General features: G+C 40.7%; 1 protein-coding gene across 4 annotated transcripts in view; it reads left to right on the top strand.

Moving 5' to 3' along the window:
• Positions 1–7,160, top strand: part of cdk19 (cyclin-dependent kinase 19) — a 51,400-nt gene extending 44,240 nt beyond the window's left edge. For all 4 annotated transcript variants that reach the window (XM_034900993.1, XM_034900991.1, XM_034900992.1 and 1 more), the window contains 4 exons: positions 816–913; positions 1,054–1,132; positions 3,623–3,868; positions 5,890–7,160. In XM_034900993.1, coding sequence (XP_034756884.1) covers positions 816–913; positions 1,054–1,132; positions 3,623–3,868; positions 5,890–6,015 — 549 coding nt within the window. In that variant the 3' untranslated portion in view covers positions 6,016–7,160. The remainder of the gene's footprint in view (positions 1–815; positions 914–1,053; positions 1,133–3,622; positions 3,869–5,889) is intronic.
• Positions 7,161–17,559: the final 10,399 nt, after the last annotated feature.

Here is a 17,559-nt window from a genome sequence, read left to right as displayed (position 1 = left end):
CATACTACCAATACTCCAAACACAGGCTGGTTCAATCATACTACCAATACTCCACACACAGGTGGGTTTAATAATACAACCAATAGTCCACACACAGGTGGGTTCCATCATACAACCAATACTCAAAATTTCCCCTCCAATATCATCAAACGCCATACCACAAACCTTGGACTAATTTTCGACAAAGTCATTTGACACACAGTTATCAAATATGGCTTATTCCAGCTCAGAACAATATCCACGACCTTCTTGTCACCTAAAGATTTTTGAAAAACACCCATGCAACATGTCCATGGGAACATATTACGCTTGGGTTGTCCTTGGTCAAATTTGACCCGTTTTAAGTTTATTTTAGAAATATGGGTTTCATTCAACCAAATTGGCCCAAAATACATTGATGGTTCCCTACAACGATCTTCAGGTAAAATTAATGAATTTTATGGCATTTGATTTTTTTTTTTTTATGGTTTCAAAACAGTATTCTGATTTTGATACTCATCCGTGAGCCACTCGACAGCCTCTGATCTGACCTATGAGGCAAACTTATTCATAATTTCTGCTTTTTTTCAGAGAAAAATAGGCCCAATTTCATTAAACAAGGTTTGTTGACCAAAGATCCAAGAATAAGAAGATCTAAGAAAAAGTTCATTTTAATTGTTTTACACAGAAGGACAACAAGTTCATGGTCAACTGAAAGAAAACACAAGGGTTAAACTAAACAATGCAGAACATGTCCTTATAATTCGGGACTGTATGTTGTGGAGCTCTCCAGACACCACTATAAAACCAATACTGTGATTCTTCTCTGCCTTCAGCTCCAGAAACTCCTCACCATGGACCCCACCAAAAGAATTACATCAGAGCAGGCGCTGCAGGACCCGTACTTCCTGGAGGAGCCGTTACCAACCACAGAGTGAGCGTTCCTTTGATAGGAAAAAAACATTCCTGTCCTCCCATCTCCCATACCCCCCGCCCTGTGTTTTGGTTGGTGTGTTGGAATCAGAGTGGAACGCAGAAACATTTACATCACTGATTCTCTGTGATTGCCTCTAGTGTGTTTGCTGGGTGTCAGATCCCCTACCCAAAACGAGAGTTTCTAAATGAAGACGAGCCAGAGGAGAAAACAGAAAAGGTAAAAAAATAAATAAGTCAACTGGCCAATCCACCAGTTTCATTTCATTACTTTAGACTCGAGACACATCCTGTGTTTGAAGTGGCCACAGAGAATATTTTCTTCTCATATTAGGGATGAGTCTGCATTCACACAGCCTGCTTCGGCAGGTCATCATTCTGAATGGGGGTAGCGTTTTTTAGGCTGTGGCGGGGTTTGCCTTGGAGCACAAGCAACAAAACGCAGTTAAGATCAACTCAACTTTTGAAGAAACGCAACGCAATTTAGTTTTGAGGCGTTGTAAGTGTCCCGTACAATAAACGGGGAAACATTACTGCATCTATTACTTCCACAAGAAAGCATTAAAACAGCAAATACAATTTTTGCCAAACAATTAAGCACAGTTGATCTGTCTCGCTCATACCTTTACTTTCTCCGTAACATCAAGCTGCCGTCAAGTGCGGTCGGAAATGTTGAGCTCTATAAACGATCTGACCGGAAACAGTAACTGTGAAATATAAAGCCTTTTTGTGCTACATTTGGGGTGGTTAAAGGAAACACAACAGGATGTCACACAAACGGGCAGTTCCGGTGAACCTCACACACTGTCGCACAGCCCTGCTGGTGTGAATGGGCCCTAATGAGCATCATTTTCAGATGTCAACACATTTCTGACAAGTTGAAAAGCACAGCTCGGTGTTGGCTGTTCTGTGAAATACAATACCGGCCAAAGGTTTGGGGACACGTAGAAATTTCCATTGCACTCCATTGTAGATAGAACACCAGCTCAGATCAGTTGCATTGTTTTTTTTTAACCAGGGCCGCAGTTCCCAGATTATATTATGTGCTTAGATAATTGCAAAAGGGTTCTTCAATGTTTTCTCAATTAGTTTTTCTAAATGTTATCAGATTAATGGACAGAATGAGCCTTTGGAACATTGGATGAATGGTTGCTGATAATGGGCAATGTAGAAATTGCATTAAAGATCAGCCCCCCCACTCAGATCAGCTGGTATTCTGTCTATAATGGAGTGGGATGGAAATCCGTAAATTACCCCAAACGTTTGACCTGTAGTGTACCTGCACAGCATAAATGATCTACAATATTGTCAAACTAGTTTTGGTAGGAACTGCCATCTTATTAAAAGAACGTGGCTTGAATGGAATCTTGTGGAAACTAGTGAGCTTGTATTACTGTCCAGAGAGATTACTGACAGAGGAAGAAAAACACAGGTAATTGTCAAAGGCTTTAGCTGTAATGTTTGCCACGTTCTGCAGTATTTTTCCTGGCCAGTACAGCAGTTTGTTATGCTTTACAAGAATGGGGTTTGTCCATCTGACTATCATAATAACACAAAACAGAACTGCAAAGGAGTATTTTAAACGCTGTGGTAAATGGACCCCATTTTATAGCACTTTTCTAGTCGAGCGCTAAAGTGCTCATGTTATGCTTTTAACAGTTCCAAACCTTACCATCACCAACAGACAACGCTGTTCACATACTGCTCCAAACAGCTCAGTAAAGGCTGGACTACAGTAGATGGAACAGGAGTGAGATGTCTCACTCTGTAGCTAAAACTGAGAGCTCAACACACAGGGTGAAAAGAGGAGCTGCACCAAAAATATGTTTTTTGAGAATTGAACCTGTAATGTAAACCTAGTCTCCTATAATCTCTAAATACAATTATAAACCTTTTTATAAGGAAAATGGGCATAATATGAGTCGGCATTCACCCATTCATTCATTCCCTGATGGCATGACAGGTAGGCCTGTAAGAATTATTACATAACTGTCTAATTGTCCCTTTTTTCTTTTTTCTTTTTTTTACATAATCACACTTTCTTTATTAACCGCATTTAGTTGCTAACTTAGTCAAGGTCTTAAGGTGTATGACTGATAATTGTTGGTTTTGTTTAGATATGCCAAATTGTAATCATATAAGTGATTATTGGTCAGACTGTGTATTTTTGTTATTATCTCAATTGTTAGTTGATGGCACTTGACTCTAAACATAATCATAGCAACAAAAATGACAATGGGAGATAGAATTAGAAAAAATGTTTTATGATCACAAAGAGGCCTTGTTCACTTAGGCTTTTATCTTTTTTGTGTATTATCTGGGTCACAAGACAGTGATATATATATGCAAAAATATGTATCCTTGGATTTATTCAAAACTTTCATTTGGTTTCAAAAGTAATGCATCAAGAAATATTTATAAATGTGACTTAAAGAGACAATTATAATGTTAATCGCAATTATTTCTGAGACAAGTAATTGTACAGCAACATTTAGGATTGTGACAGCTCTGATCAGGGGCTTTGGACTGGGGGGGGGGGTGGGGGCCAGTATGAGGAACCATGGGCAGTATGAGGAAAAATAATGAGCTTCTTTTTAAACATAAAAGCAGGTAAACATGTTCTTGTACAAACACAAAATACAACTATTATTCTGAAAATGCTACATAATAGTTGCCCTTAATTGCCTTTGCCCTGTTTGCCCGTGTGCAGAACCAGACCCAGCAGCACCAGCAGACCACAGGTCAGACTCAGGCCCAGAACCAGCAGCAGACAGCAGCTCCGCAGGCTCCGTCCCAGCAGAACTTGGCCCAAACCAACGGCACTGGCGGAGCCACGGGGGGCACCGCCGGCGTGGGGTTGCAACACGGCCAGGACCAGGGCCCCCCCAACAAGAAACCTCGCATTGGGCCCGCTGGGGCCTCCTCAGGCACTAGTCTTCTACAGTCAGAGTACCAGGTCAGTGGGATTTAAATTGTTAGTCGGCTGCTGATTTTCTTAATTTTTCTAATTGGCAACAACTCCAATTAAAAGACTCAAACAACAAAGTGTGTGTGTACACAGCCTGATGTCATAAAAACACATCAGTGAGCCACGCAATTGCACTGGCTGACATCATCATCATGAATACACGCTAGTTTATTTAGACTCAATCCCACATACAGCGTCCTGCTAATAAATAACATTTTTGACTCCCGGCCAAGTTGACTGGTAGATGAAAAAAAACAATCCACTGGCCAAGCATGTTTGTTATCGACCAAAATATTAAACTGCATGTTCGTTTGTAACATACATTACAGAATGTTCTTGTTGGGGTTGCAAGTCTTGCTGGTTTATCCCTGTTTTCATCGCGTAGGCTGGCGTTTCCGTGTGTGCGTGTGTTTGATGATGTTTATGTGTGCCCCCCCCTTCCCATTTTGGTAAAAACATCTACCCGACATGCGACAAAAGCCCTCGCCAACGGAAAATGTATCCGAATTTTTGCGCTTGGCGAGTGTTAAAATACTCACTAGAATACCAAATGTATCGTAGATTTATCCGCCGCTAAGAATAGTCCAGACCAACAAAAAAGTTTGACAAAAATGACAGCGACGGGCTGTTTTAGTTAATATTACGTATTAAAGAATATTTGATTATTCTGAAAATAATTGACGGATGATGACAATTGATACATGCAACTTTGTGAGCTTATAGATATTCATTTTGTCTTTACTGTCCTGTGGCTGTGTTACAGCCTGCTAACGTTACAGATGGGGAACATTTCTTTGCACAGCATGTCAGCAGTGTAATCTACAGTATGTGTTTGGCAGCCTGTCGGCTAACAGATAGGAGCTGTGTGTCCCACATTGTCCTTTCCCACTCTGGCGCCCATTGTATCAGTGGCTCTTATCACGGGGCCAAAGAGAGGGAGGTATCTGAGTGATGGAGGGAGCCGGGTGAAATAAGAGCAGAGACGTGTCAATGAGTGTACTGCAGAGTGATAGAGGTGACCTCTCTGTGTGAGTAGAAACATATCACAGATATACAGTATATATATTACAAGAAAACATTTGTCTCAGAAGTATTAACTGACAATAAAAGTGTGATGATGATGTCCATGCATGATTCCCATGAATCTTGAAAATTCATTGTCATGGGCGAAACTAAGGTTATAATCAGGCCTTCAATTGTTCTTGATTGGTGTTAATCAGTTTTACACCTCAACATTGTTTATGACTGAGTCTGTAAAAACCAAGGAACGAAGGTGAGAGGCTGGGCCGGGGAGTTTGGAAGACGTGGCTGTTTACCTGGCTGGCCCATTTAAATAAACTGAATGTAATGCAAATCGGCGATTGACTTGGCCAACTCGTTAATAGCCATAATTGTTCGTTTTAGCTGCCCAGTTCGTTGATGTTAGTTAAATGGCACCAACATTTGGCCTAATCATAACTGTAAATATGTGTAAATAACTTTCTTTAAGACTACACAGACAGTGATGGCACAGCCAGACAGCTAGCCCCCCTCCTGGCATGTCAGCCTACTCCATTGGTTTATTTATACATATGCTGAGGCCTGACAGCCACCAGCTGTCTCACATGCAGCCTCAGACACCACTCTCTCTCTCTGTCTCTATATATATATATATATATATATATATATATATATATATATATATATATATATATATATATATATATATATATATATATATATATATATATATATATATATATATATATATATATATGTGTGTGTGTGTGTCTATCACAGTTTGTCTTCAAACATGACTTCTTTTACTTTTTTACGTTGGTCATGACATTTGGTATACCAAAATAAAGAAGAGAAACAGTAGAATACACCATAAGCAACCTATGAGCGTTGGAAGTTGTATGTTTTGTATTTTGTTAAAAAATTCACAAAATGAAAGATCTCAGTTGCATCTAGGTGCTCACTGCTGTGTTTCTCTTTCCACTCTTCCCCTCCGTATGACTTTCCGTCAGCACTCTGGCTCCCGCCTTGGTTACCAAAGCACCATCCAAGGTTCCACTCAGCCCCAGAGCACCATGGGATATTCATCGTCATCCCAGCAGAGCTCCCAGTACTCCCACCAGACCCACCGTTACTGAGGCTGAACCAGCAGAGGACGGCAGACGGCTCCTCCTCCGACCTCCGCATCGCTCCCACATCCTGGTTGGACCTTTCTCCGTGCATTACGTCATTCCAACGCATTCCTCTTTCCTGACAGCCATTAGGGGCACTGTAACATGAAGGCAAACAAACAGAACCAAAACAGCGTAAGAAGAGTGCCTTCTTGGGCTGGTGAACATAATATAAGATACAAGCAGAATCAGAAAAGGATTTATTGCTACAATAAGGCTGCGTCTGAAATTTCATAATAACCTGCTATTCAATAGCTAAAACAGTATATGAGTTTTTTTATATGCCTGAAACCTCAGTATGAAACCAATAGTACAAAAACGGCATACTATTTCCGGTAAAACATTACAGTATGCAATATTGGACACGAAGCCGGCATAAATATCCCACAATGCAATGCAATAGTAACAACAACATTCATGACAAACGGACAGAAACCAAGGAGCTCTATGAAGTCAATAGCGCTCCAATTTACATTTCAACATATTTTAACGACGGTTGGTCTAGTTATTCTCCTCTTTCAGTCATTTAAGCGTCATTGGCGATGCCGCTTGAGCTAATGTCAGCAGGGGTTACCTATGGTTACGTCAAGGAGGCTCCCAGGAAGTGACATTGAAAATTACAAGTCAGTGCGCCCAAAAAGATACACATTACTGTGTATTTACACAAAAGTACACTGAACGATAGTATACATAATGAGTACGTATTGCAAAATATGTGATTTCAGACGCACCCTTAGTTACACTCATGTAGGAATATGCCGGACTGATCTCATAAAATGGCGTATGTAATATATAAAACGCCATTTCAATGCCATTACTGGCGTGTTATTAAGACGCATACTCACTTTTTATCAACGCTGTTTGGACTCCATTGACTTGCATTACCTTGCAAGGCGTGTGAAATTACCCCGTAGCGAGTGGTATGAACGGACAAGAATTGACGTAGGAGGCTGGTCGGGGGGGTGGATGAGTCAAACACAGGACTTTCACCCAGGAGACCGTGTATTGTGTCCCACGTGTCACGTTTCCTAAACTCAACCGTTGCTTTCTTCTCGCGATAACAAGCAAGTGGCGTGTATGTGTATGCCCGCTGTATACAGCATAGACATACACACGGAACACTCAAAATGCGTACAGACACCGGTATAGTTACGCAAAGTCATGACGCCATGTTGGAATTTGGCGTGGGGAATGGTGCATACAGGAACAAACAAACAAACGTGAAGGCATCGGGACCTATGACGTTTAAGAGCATGTTTCTCACCCGGAGCAACTGCAGCTGTGTTCATATATATGTACATTATATAGCACCTTTTTCTATTTGATTTCTTTTTTTTCTCACTTATTTGCTAGAGTTTTCAAGTTTACCTTGATAGTTGATGTCATTGTAAATATTGTTACATATGGAAGTGATGGCAATGAAAGGAAACACAGGAGGAAAAAGCTCTTTCCTTTTGTCTCTAGTGTATTATGACTTTGGATAACGAAAAGAAACGTTTGAGCAAACCCTGTCCCACACACACGTTTCTACTACCTAGATAAGAAGCATGTGACTGGCCGAGCTTGGTTTCCTCTGACGACGACAGCCTTTTTAGGAGGTCGGACCTCCTGTGTGGCAGCTCCAGGCTGGTTCCTTGTCTATCAGGAGCTGCCGGTGGACACTTTGCCCTGACAACCATCTGATCGTGGCCCCTTAAGACTTTTAAGGTTTCTGAACACAATATGTGTTCAGAAACCTACAGGGCAGCTAATAGTAGGCCCCCCAACCCATATGCTTCTTGAGACTTACTGCCTTTTTCTTTTTTAAGGTTTTAACGTTATCATTGTGTGTGTGTGGGTGGGTGGGGGCGCATGTGTGCATACATACATACGTGCATGCGTGCGTGCATGCATGGGTGTGTGTGTCAGTTTTGTTTTTTTAAGGCTTTAACGTTATCATTGTTACGTGTGTGTGTGTTTGTGTCTGTGTGTGTGTGTTCTTGCGCGCGTGCACAAGAGTGAGCAAGGGTTTGTGTCTGTGTGTTTGCGTGAATACATTTTTTTTAAAGATTTTAACATTACCATTGTTGCCCTGTGAGAGACAGAGTGAGCGTGCGTGCGTGTGTGCGAGTGTGCATGTGTCAGATTTGAACATTATCATTGTTGCCCAGTGTGAGTGTGTGCAATTGTGCCTCTCTTTATGCATGGTGTTTATCCTTTTACGTACTAGAACTGCACTGACTGAGAACTGATCTGCAAACAGCTGGAGCAAATGTGGGTGAGTGTTGTTGTTGTCCTTCTGAGCAGTGAGCACACATCTGGGGCACATCAGGTGCGTTCTGTGATACTAGACAAGGAGGCAGGAGCAACAGTAATGAAGTATTGATGGAAATCCTCAGACTATTCTTTTCCTTTTTTGTCATTATTATTTTTGTGTACGGTATATAACATTGATGGAAGGTAACTACGTACATTTACTCAAGTTCTGTACTTAAGTCCAGATGTTGAGAGAAGGAGCCAGGATGTTTGTGCAAAACCAAGCTAACCGGCTGCTGGCCATTTCAAATCTGAGCTGCTGGTGCTTTACTACCGGTACTTCCATCTAAGAGATTAGATTACTTTACAAATGAAAATATAAAATATAAAAATTATGATGCAGTGTCCCTTATCAAGTTATGTTATGCTATCATTGAGCCCCCATTTGTTTTAAGAATATTCTAGCCTGTTTTCTAAAATCAAGTTTCATGTGTCATATTTTGTAGCGCAGTGACTCTTCTTATTTGAGAAACAGTCAGTTTGTTAGACAGGTTCTTTTGAAATACTCTCACTGCACGAGCCTTAGGAGATAGTTATAGCCAGAGTTGTATTTTTACAATTAAACTGCCAGCAGTATATGACATGGTAACTAATTTTAGTTTTTTAAGGATTATTTTATGGGGCTTTTCCCTTTATTACAGAGACAGTGGATAGACATGAAAGGGGGAGAGAGAGATGGGGATGACACAGACCGGGGCCGCTGCAGGACTCAGCCAACATGGGGCGCACGCTCTTACTGCGTGAGCTAGAGGCCGCCCCGAGATAGTTACTTTAACTCTCAGTGCTTGAGTAAATTTGACTGAAAATACTTCAGTAGGGTTTAATGTAAGACTTTTACTTGTAAAGAGTATGTGTGTGTTCTTTTATTCCTTCTTCACTAAAGGATACAATGTAGTGTAATCTTGGAAATAACACAGATGACACTCTTCAAGGGCAAATCTCACAGCTAGGCTTGCTTTCTCCTGTTCTTTTTTTCCTGCTCCATCCTCATTGGCCCTGCTCGGTCACATGACCGGCCATCCTGCAGGTTGTATTAAAGAACGCACCCAATGACCCCACTGCTCAGATACAGACATTTTTTATGGGGGGTGGTGAAGCAGATGCATTTCCCCATGCAGTGGGAAAAGAAAGCACTGACACCTTGTGGCGGAAAAGAAAACGGACACTCTGCCATTTCCCCCAGAACATGCCAGGCATAAACTGATCTTATTATAAGGATTCTTCTGATGTGTCTGTTGCCTCAGATGTCGGTCTTGCATCCCCTCAGTGTGACAGGTTAGACTTTACATGACGGTATCTACATAAGAGTGACATGACACTGTCACGATTATGTCAAACATTATAAACAAATCATAAACGTCAATGACAACGCTTCTTTTAGTAAGTGTCATTTGGTTTTGTCATGACAAGTTAGGGTTAGCGTGTCATGACAGCGTCACATGTTCATGACAGTGTCATGTCACTCTCATGTAGATAACTTCAAAAAGTGTTACTGAAAAAAAATGTATTGCACTTTGAAAAAGATAATTGATAGTTGTTTTTTATCATGTCACTCTGACAGACTGGATCGCGACACATTTTTAAAGCTGCATTAGTTGTTTTTTGGATTTCAGCAGAAAAAGTTGCAAACAACTTATTTTTTTTAAATTGAATAATCGCCTTATAGAGAGCTGGCATCATCACTGGGCTGGCCGTCTGTAACTCAATGCAGTCTCTTACGGTGGTGATCCATTTGTCTATGGGTGACGTCAAATGTCAAGCGACTTGCACACGTAACAATGTGCACGGAAAGCATTCCCATGCCCATCTTTATGCAAATGAATCCGTCAAACGCGATGCGACTGTCCAGTAGAAGTGGACGGAAATCTGTCAAACTGCCCTTTGTGGATCTGAAATGAAGACAGATGCACGGCCGATTTCTCGCCTAAAATGTTTTCAGGGAACTATTTCTGTAAAATTTGACATCGTATTCCATCCGAGCAGCCACGACAGTGGTTTAAAATTCTCAAACCAGCCAGACCCAAGTGACATGTTTGTCCAATCAGCTGCAAGTCAGGGGCGTGGAGTATCAACCATGGATGTATGACGCCGCAACACCGCGTGTCCCAAAAATGGATCAGCACTGTTTCTGCTGTTAACTGCTCATTAGAAAGATCAGCGTCACAACACAAGCTTCAATTTAAAGTTAAACAAACATTATATTCATAGCATTCTAAAAACTGCAGTTGAAAATGTAACTTCATTTCTATCATCAGCAACAGATCTGTAGAGTGAAAACAACAGACACGTATGTAGTTTGCTAGGCTGGATTTCTACTAATTTACATTCTTGCTAAAATCCGTCGGATTTTGAAATGACGTTTTCTTACTTATGGAACAGAACCCAGAAGTTCTTTTTTCACTTCATCTTTCTATGAAGTTGTCTTAGCAAATAGTAACAACTAGTCAGACACGGAGTCAGGTCCTGTATTCACTCCTTTTAGCTCTGCTCTCCTGAATATCTAATATCTGAAAATGAATATTGGAGGAATCTCCGCTTCTCCTTCTTATTGCGTTTTTTAAATTTTATTACAACTTTTATTATAACTATGACAATCGGTGAATTACGAGACAGGAAAGATAGCTTGTGACTTGCCAACTGCCGTTGTGTATGATCGGGGGACTGTCCGAAGTCCATTTTGTGAACTTAACTGTTTGTACACAACGCCGCCGACTTGAGCTGCAAAGAAGCTCTGACCTCCCAGTGAAGGGCCCTTTAAAAAGTAAAGGGAAGCTTTTTGACGCTTTGGCTGCTCTGATGCGTCAGCATTGTCTGTTTGATCATGGGAGAAGCACAAGCAGCCACTTCATGGACACTGACACTAGAAACCTTTATAAATGACGTACATAATGATAGAATTTATATCGCTTGTTGGTCACAGCTGATTCGGTTAGCAGTTGAACCGCAGCAGAAAGCAGGCAGAGCGAGCAGCCGGCAGACTCTAACCTCTGTTGATCCGTGCAGGACTTCACTGTGAGCAGACTGTTTCAAGACGATGTGACCTGCAGCTAAAGCTAACTGGTCCCTATACTCAAACAGTGTTTTATCATAAATGAAAGGTAACCCAGCGACGGCAAATTTTCCCTCCATTTTCCATTTTGGTCGGAATCAGCCAGCAGGAAGGATGCCTATATTCTGATTTGTTGCTAGCGCTGAACGCGTCAGAGCTCACCACCATAAAGTTGAGCTACTTTCAACTTTCCGATTGAAGCTCTGGTTGCTCAAAACCCCCAAAATGCGTCACCGACAGATTTGCAGCTCCTTGCAGCTGAGAGAAGCCGGTGTCTATTGAAAATGAATGACTTCCGGTAACTTTAGAAGCTCAAGTTGGCGACGGTGTGTACGTACAGTTAGTCTTTGGTAAACTCCTTTCAAGCACCAAAACAATTTCATACACACAAGTGTGGGTTTGTGTTCACAAAAGATTTAAAGAATTTTTAACTTTTAAGCTTTAGGGCCAAATGATCTTTTTACACATTGCTCTAGGACAAATCTGGGCCCCGCTATACAGAGCTGAGTTTGTTGTGGACATTTTGATATGAAACACATGGGTATCAGCTTATATGCAACTAGTCTTTAAAGGTGAATTTAAGAAGATATGGAAAAAAAGAGACTAAGGCTAAAACGCTCAGTAGATCTGAGGGTAGTCTATATCCACGACGTTCCACTTCCGGGATTGCTCTATTGCCGCCTAAAATTCCGCCGGATGTCGGTCCCCTTCCTCTTTCTTTTTGTTGACGTGCTGACCTCCAGTGGATTTCAGAGGACTATGGCTACCTGCTTCTTAGATCTCTGCAGGGTATCCAGACCGCTAGCTAGACCATCTGACCAATCTGAGTCTTCTGTTGCATCACTAAATCTACTTTTGAACGTACACATGTTCCACCAAAACAAGTTCCTTCCCAAGGCTGTTTTGCAGTGGTACCGTGCAATTAAACCAGAGCGTGTTTCTCTCCCATCCCAGAATGCTAAGTGGTCTAGCCAGAACTTCCCCCACAGTGCTGTGAAGGAAGGTCTGGCAAAGCGAGACTAGAAGATATGTAAAAATCAAGAAAATGCCCTCAGACCTCAGAGGGTGAAGTAAAAACAGCTTCCCGCGACTGGATGTTAGAAATTAGAGTGTAAGAAAAACCCAAACGATGAGCTAAAAGAGGCTAAAATGCTCAGTAGATCTGAGGGTGATCCTCCTCTGTGAGTTCCTTCAACATTACACATAATTATTCGATCAATTGTGAATGAAAAAAACAGTATTGAAAAGGGCAGCTTTAAACACAAACTTCAGGTAATGAAAATGACGACGAGCTCTTGGCAGTGAGTTGCTTTAGTATATTTTGTCCACTCTGGTGTAGTGACAGTGCGGCAGGCAGGATCACTTCTGCGTAATTGGGGGGGGGGGGGGGTCAAAAACCAGCAGCTATTCAAAGGTTTTCTCCTCCTCTCAGTGTGAAGTAGTCGTGAGAAGGCGTTAAAGACACTTTGTTGGAAGTTTTATTATTGTATTATTGAGCGTGAGGCTCCGGTCTACTGTCAAACAACTCCTATGCAAAAAATAGATTAAAAAAAGTAGACTAGACTTAAGCTATCACGTCAGTTGCTTAGGATTTGCATTGTATATATTTTGTGTTTGCATTCCTTGTTTCCTTTTTACCATAGCATTTGAAAATGTACTGCTCTAAATGAACTATTGTAAAGAAATGCATATATATATATATATGATAGTGTACAATCATATTTATTATTTCCATACATCTATGAATAATACACGTTTAGAACTTTCCTCTGCCTTAACTACAACAGCTATAGAAAGGGACCTCTGACAGACAAAGCAGGCATCACTAGACCACATTTCTTGTTATTTCTTCTCTATATGCTCACCTGAGATCATGTCTAGTTACTGAATGTTTCAATGCGGCCCCAGTGGGCAGGAGAATGAAAGTGGTGCCCACGTGTCACTGTTTTGTTACAGCAATGATAATGCTCCACGTTTTCATTTCTGTGGATGGTGCCTTTTTTGTTTTGGTCCATCTTCTAAAGCTGTCATGGGAATTTGTTCAGGATGTTTTTTTTTAATTTTGTGTTGTGTTGCATTTTTATGCCTCCTCTGTCTTTGCTCTTTATGTCGATTTCCTCTCCCCTCCCCCTCATTACTATGTATCATATTGTTATTCACACCATGTGGAAGCTATAGCAGCTAACTATTTGATTTCACCGCATTGTGTCACACCTCTAAAGACTGCAAACAATCCCGACGGAGGATCAGCTCTTGTTCTCGTAGATGTTGTCTTCTCCTCACACAGTACTGAAGCTCAGTTTTAAGTATGTCTTTTAATGCTGCACGTAAAAAAACACATTTTAAGAATTTCTAATTGGGACATTGATACAACAATTGTCTTTAAATGCACTGTTGTTGCTCAAATATTTAGTGATAAAAAAACAAAAGTATTTTATGTTTTTTGATGTCTTGCTTTAGACACTAAAATGCTGGCAGTGCTATGAAAGTTGTGTGTGTGTGTGTAGATATGTACAAACACGCGTTTGTTCACGCCTATATGAAATGTAGTGCAGCTCTGGTCCGCTCTCCTCACATTTCCTCCTCTTGGATAGTATTGCATGTGCCTGAATGTGAGCGTATTTGTTGCCCTGTGTCCATAGTTTATACAGACAGGCAGGCAGATAGACAGGCAGACAGACAGACAGACAGACACACCATCTGCAAATCTGAATTTCTGCGATGCATTCAATGCCCGCCATGCCATACATGTAAAACGCCTTTTTGAGCTTGTCTCACAAAATGTCCTCCCAGTTATCCTCTACTGCAGCTTAGCAGCAGGGAAACCTTTTCTAACGTATCCATATGCCCTACAGTCCCTGAAGCTCTCAGTGAGCTGCATCTGCAGAATGCTTTGCAGGTTTGGTGCGTCTGTCCACTCTTCTACAAATATGCTCTGTATTATATGTGTGTGTGTGTGTGTGCACAGGTTTGAAGTATACATATGGCCTAAATGTATTGTCTTTTCATAGCATTTATAGATAAGGCAGCAATAGCTCAGCGCAGGAAAATCAAAAAAAGAAACATTTATTTAGCTGCTTTTAGCAAAACCTTCACTGTAAAAATGACTGTTGAGAAAAAAAGTCTTGTATATTTATTTTATATTCTCTATTATAATAAAAAGAATCTCTTTAAGCTCAATCACTTTCATGTGTGCAGTAGTTGTTGCATCTAGATGTTGCAGGAGCACGCGGATGTGTTGCTGGGACTGTTCACCACTTGATGTCACCCAAGGGTGACTCTTCAGCAGGCTAGTGCCATTCAGTGGTGGAAGAGGTATTCTGATCCTTTACTTGGGTAAGTAAAAAAATACTAATACCACACTGTAAAATATACTCTGTTAAAAATTAAACGTTTTGCAATGAAAATGTAAAAGTATGCAAGTCTCATCAGGAAAATGTACTTAGTGTAGTATTAAGAGTAAAAGTACTCAATGCAGACAAATCCTAACATTGTAGAACTTGGCAAAGATCCAAACAGTTCTTTCAATCAGCTAAGTGTTTAACAGGGGTTATCTTTTGTGTGTTCCAGGCCATGATGAGTTTCAATAAAAAACTAATTAAAACAAATAAAAAAAGGACTTCTTTAGAAGTGCATTCAGAAACAATTCTTTGCAACCGTAAATCATTTCCAACTTCACGAACGCCACATTGAGGCTACTTTTAAAATCAGTGAACATCAGTAGAGTATCCATAAGTCAACATAAACATGCTTAACATGTGTAATTGGCAAGTTAGATGGCACCAACATTTGGCTTAATCATAACTGACCTGGCAACACAAGGGCCAAGGGCTGAAAGTTGAACATTAAACACTTCCTGCATGCTGGGGAATTTTTAGCCCCTACGTCTCCCTTTTTCTGAATCAATATGCTGGAAACATCTTTAGGTAAAGGCAAACAGATTACAATCCAAATATAAAAACATAACGGAATATATTGCAGTAATGCTCTCAGGCATTCTGTATTGCCTTCAATTTATTACTCTCCATTAGATCAACTTTTCTATTAATATCTGAGTCAGCACACATGTAGCTTAAGCCTCATTTACTCTTCCCTCTTTTGTATCTTTTGTCCGGAATGTGCATATAAACCCCTGGACTGTAATATTTCAGATGTGTTTGTGCAAATGGTTAAAAAATAGAGTTATAATAGGCTATTACAAGAACAAAGTCACTAAATTTCAGAAAATAATCTACCTGCACCATTGCCTGCTGTGCCTCATGTGATTGCTCTTCTGACACGGTGGACCTCAGACTTCCTGACTGACTCAGAGCCCCGTTTGGGTCTCTGGTCTCTGAATGAGACAAAGTTGGAATGTTTAGGGCCGTGGCTGCTAGACGTTGGAGAGGGAAAACTGAAACTTCGGCAGAAATACACGGAGGTCAAACACGACACATCTGCCTTAGCATGGCAACAGCACAGCGCGCCCATAAACCTGAAGCCGCCCCGCTTTTTACACTACACTGAAACATGAGTTTGTTGTGGACGTTATCATGAATTACGTGGGTATCCGCTTATATGCAAATAGCCTTTAAAGGGGAATGTAAGAAGATATGTAAAAAATTAAGAACATTTATGTAAAGTATTATGGGTCAAAGTAGCCTAAATTTTAAATGTAACAGTTTTATTTTTGCCCCTATTTTTCATGAGCTGAAGTCAAAGATCTTTCTCTTTGTACACAAGGCCTGTTTCTGATTATTGTACAGGTGTACCTTAGGCTGGCCACAATAAACGGCCACTCTAAAAGGTGCAGTTTGACTGTATTTGGGGGGGGGGGGGGGCATTGAATGTGAGAACACTCAAATCGGTTACAGGAAATGAGACTTTTGTGTACATAGGAAAAGTCTTAGATCTTTGAGTTCAGCTCATGAAAAATGGGGGCGAAAATAAAAGTGTTGCGTTTATAGTTTTGTTCAATGTAGAAACCGGAAACAGTCAAAACAGTTCTGGCTGTCATCTAAGTGTTTAACGGTCTAATCATTTCAGCTGGACTTGTAGGCCTGTTTATTGTCGGGTAGTTTAATTTATAATAAAGGATTGCATGTTTTTTGTGTGCAGAAATATTAATTTGTAAAGTAATTAGTAACTAAAGCTGTCAGATGAATGTAACGGAGTAAAAACTTACAATATTTCCTTGTGGAATAAATGTAAAAAGTAGAAAGTGGCGTGAAAAGAAAAGACTCAAGTAAAGTACAAGTACCTCAAATTTGGACTTATGTACAGTACTTATTTAAATGTACTTAGTTACATTCCACCACTGGGGCCAATCAATAACTCAGTAACAACAGTCCTCTTAAAAAGGCAGATTAAGAAAACTACTACTTCTACTACTTCTATTAGGACTGTTGCATGTTTTTTTGTACATGTTTTGTACAGGTAATTTTACTTACTAGCTTTTTGGAGACTTCAGCCACGTCTCACGGTCTCACATCAGTCTGGTGTGGTACCAAGGTTAAAGGTCCCAGGGCATGAAAATTTCACTTTATGAGGTTTTCTAACATTAAAATGAGTTCCCCCAGCATACACATGGTCCCACAGTGACTAGAAATAGTGACAGGTATGAACCGAGCCCTGGGTATCTTGCTCTGCCTTTGAGAAAATGAAAGCTCAGATGGACCGATCTGGAATCTTGCTCCTTATCACTTCATATGGGGCAAGATTACTTTCCATTTCTCTGCTTGGCCCTCCCAGACAATTTGGCCCGCCCATGAGAGAGAGAGAGACACCATGGATTTCAAACAAGCAAAGTGGCAGTTGGTCAAGACCACACCCCCAGCCTCCACCTTGCCCACCCCATCCTCTCTCCTCCTCCTCAAAAGCTCCAAACTCAACTCATTGTTGGAGTGGTTCTAAAGGCTGTAATTCTGCACCAAGGCTGAATTTTGGGAAAGAGACTTCAGATACAGTATTAGGGGACCACTATGGTCTATATAAAAGAGACTTCAGATACAGTATTAGGGGACCACTAAGGTCTATATAAAAGAGACTTCAGATACAGTATTAGGGGACCAATAAGGTCTATATAAAAGAGACTTCAGATACAGTATTAGGAGACCACTAAGGTCTATATAAAAGAGACTTCAGATACAGCATTAGGGGACCACTAAGGTCTATATAAAAGAGACTTC

Source organism: Etheostoma cragini, chromosome 18 (assembly GCF_013103735.1).
Source record: "Etheostoma cragini isolate CJK2018 chromosome 18, CSU_Ecrag_1.0, whole genome shotgun sequence".
Taxonomy (NCBI): Eukaryota; Metazoa; Chordata; class Actinopteri; order Perciformes; family Percidae; genus Etheostoma; species Etheostoma cragini.
The sequence above is the reverse complement of the archived record's forward strand: the minus strand, read 5'-3'. Positions and strand labels throughout refer to the sequence as shown.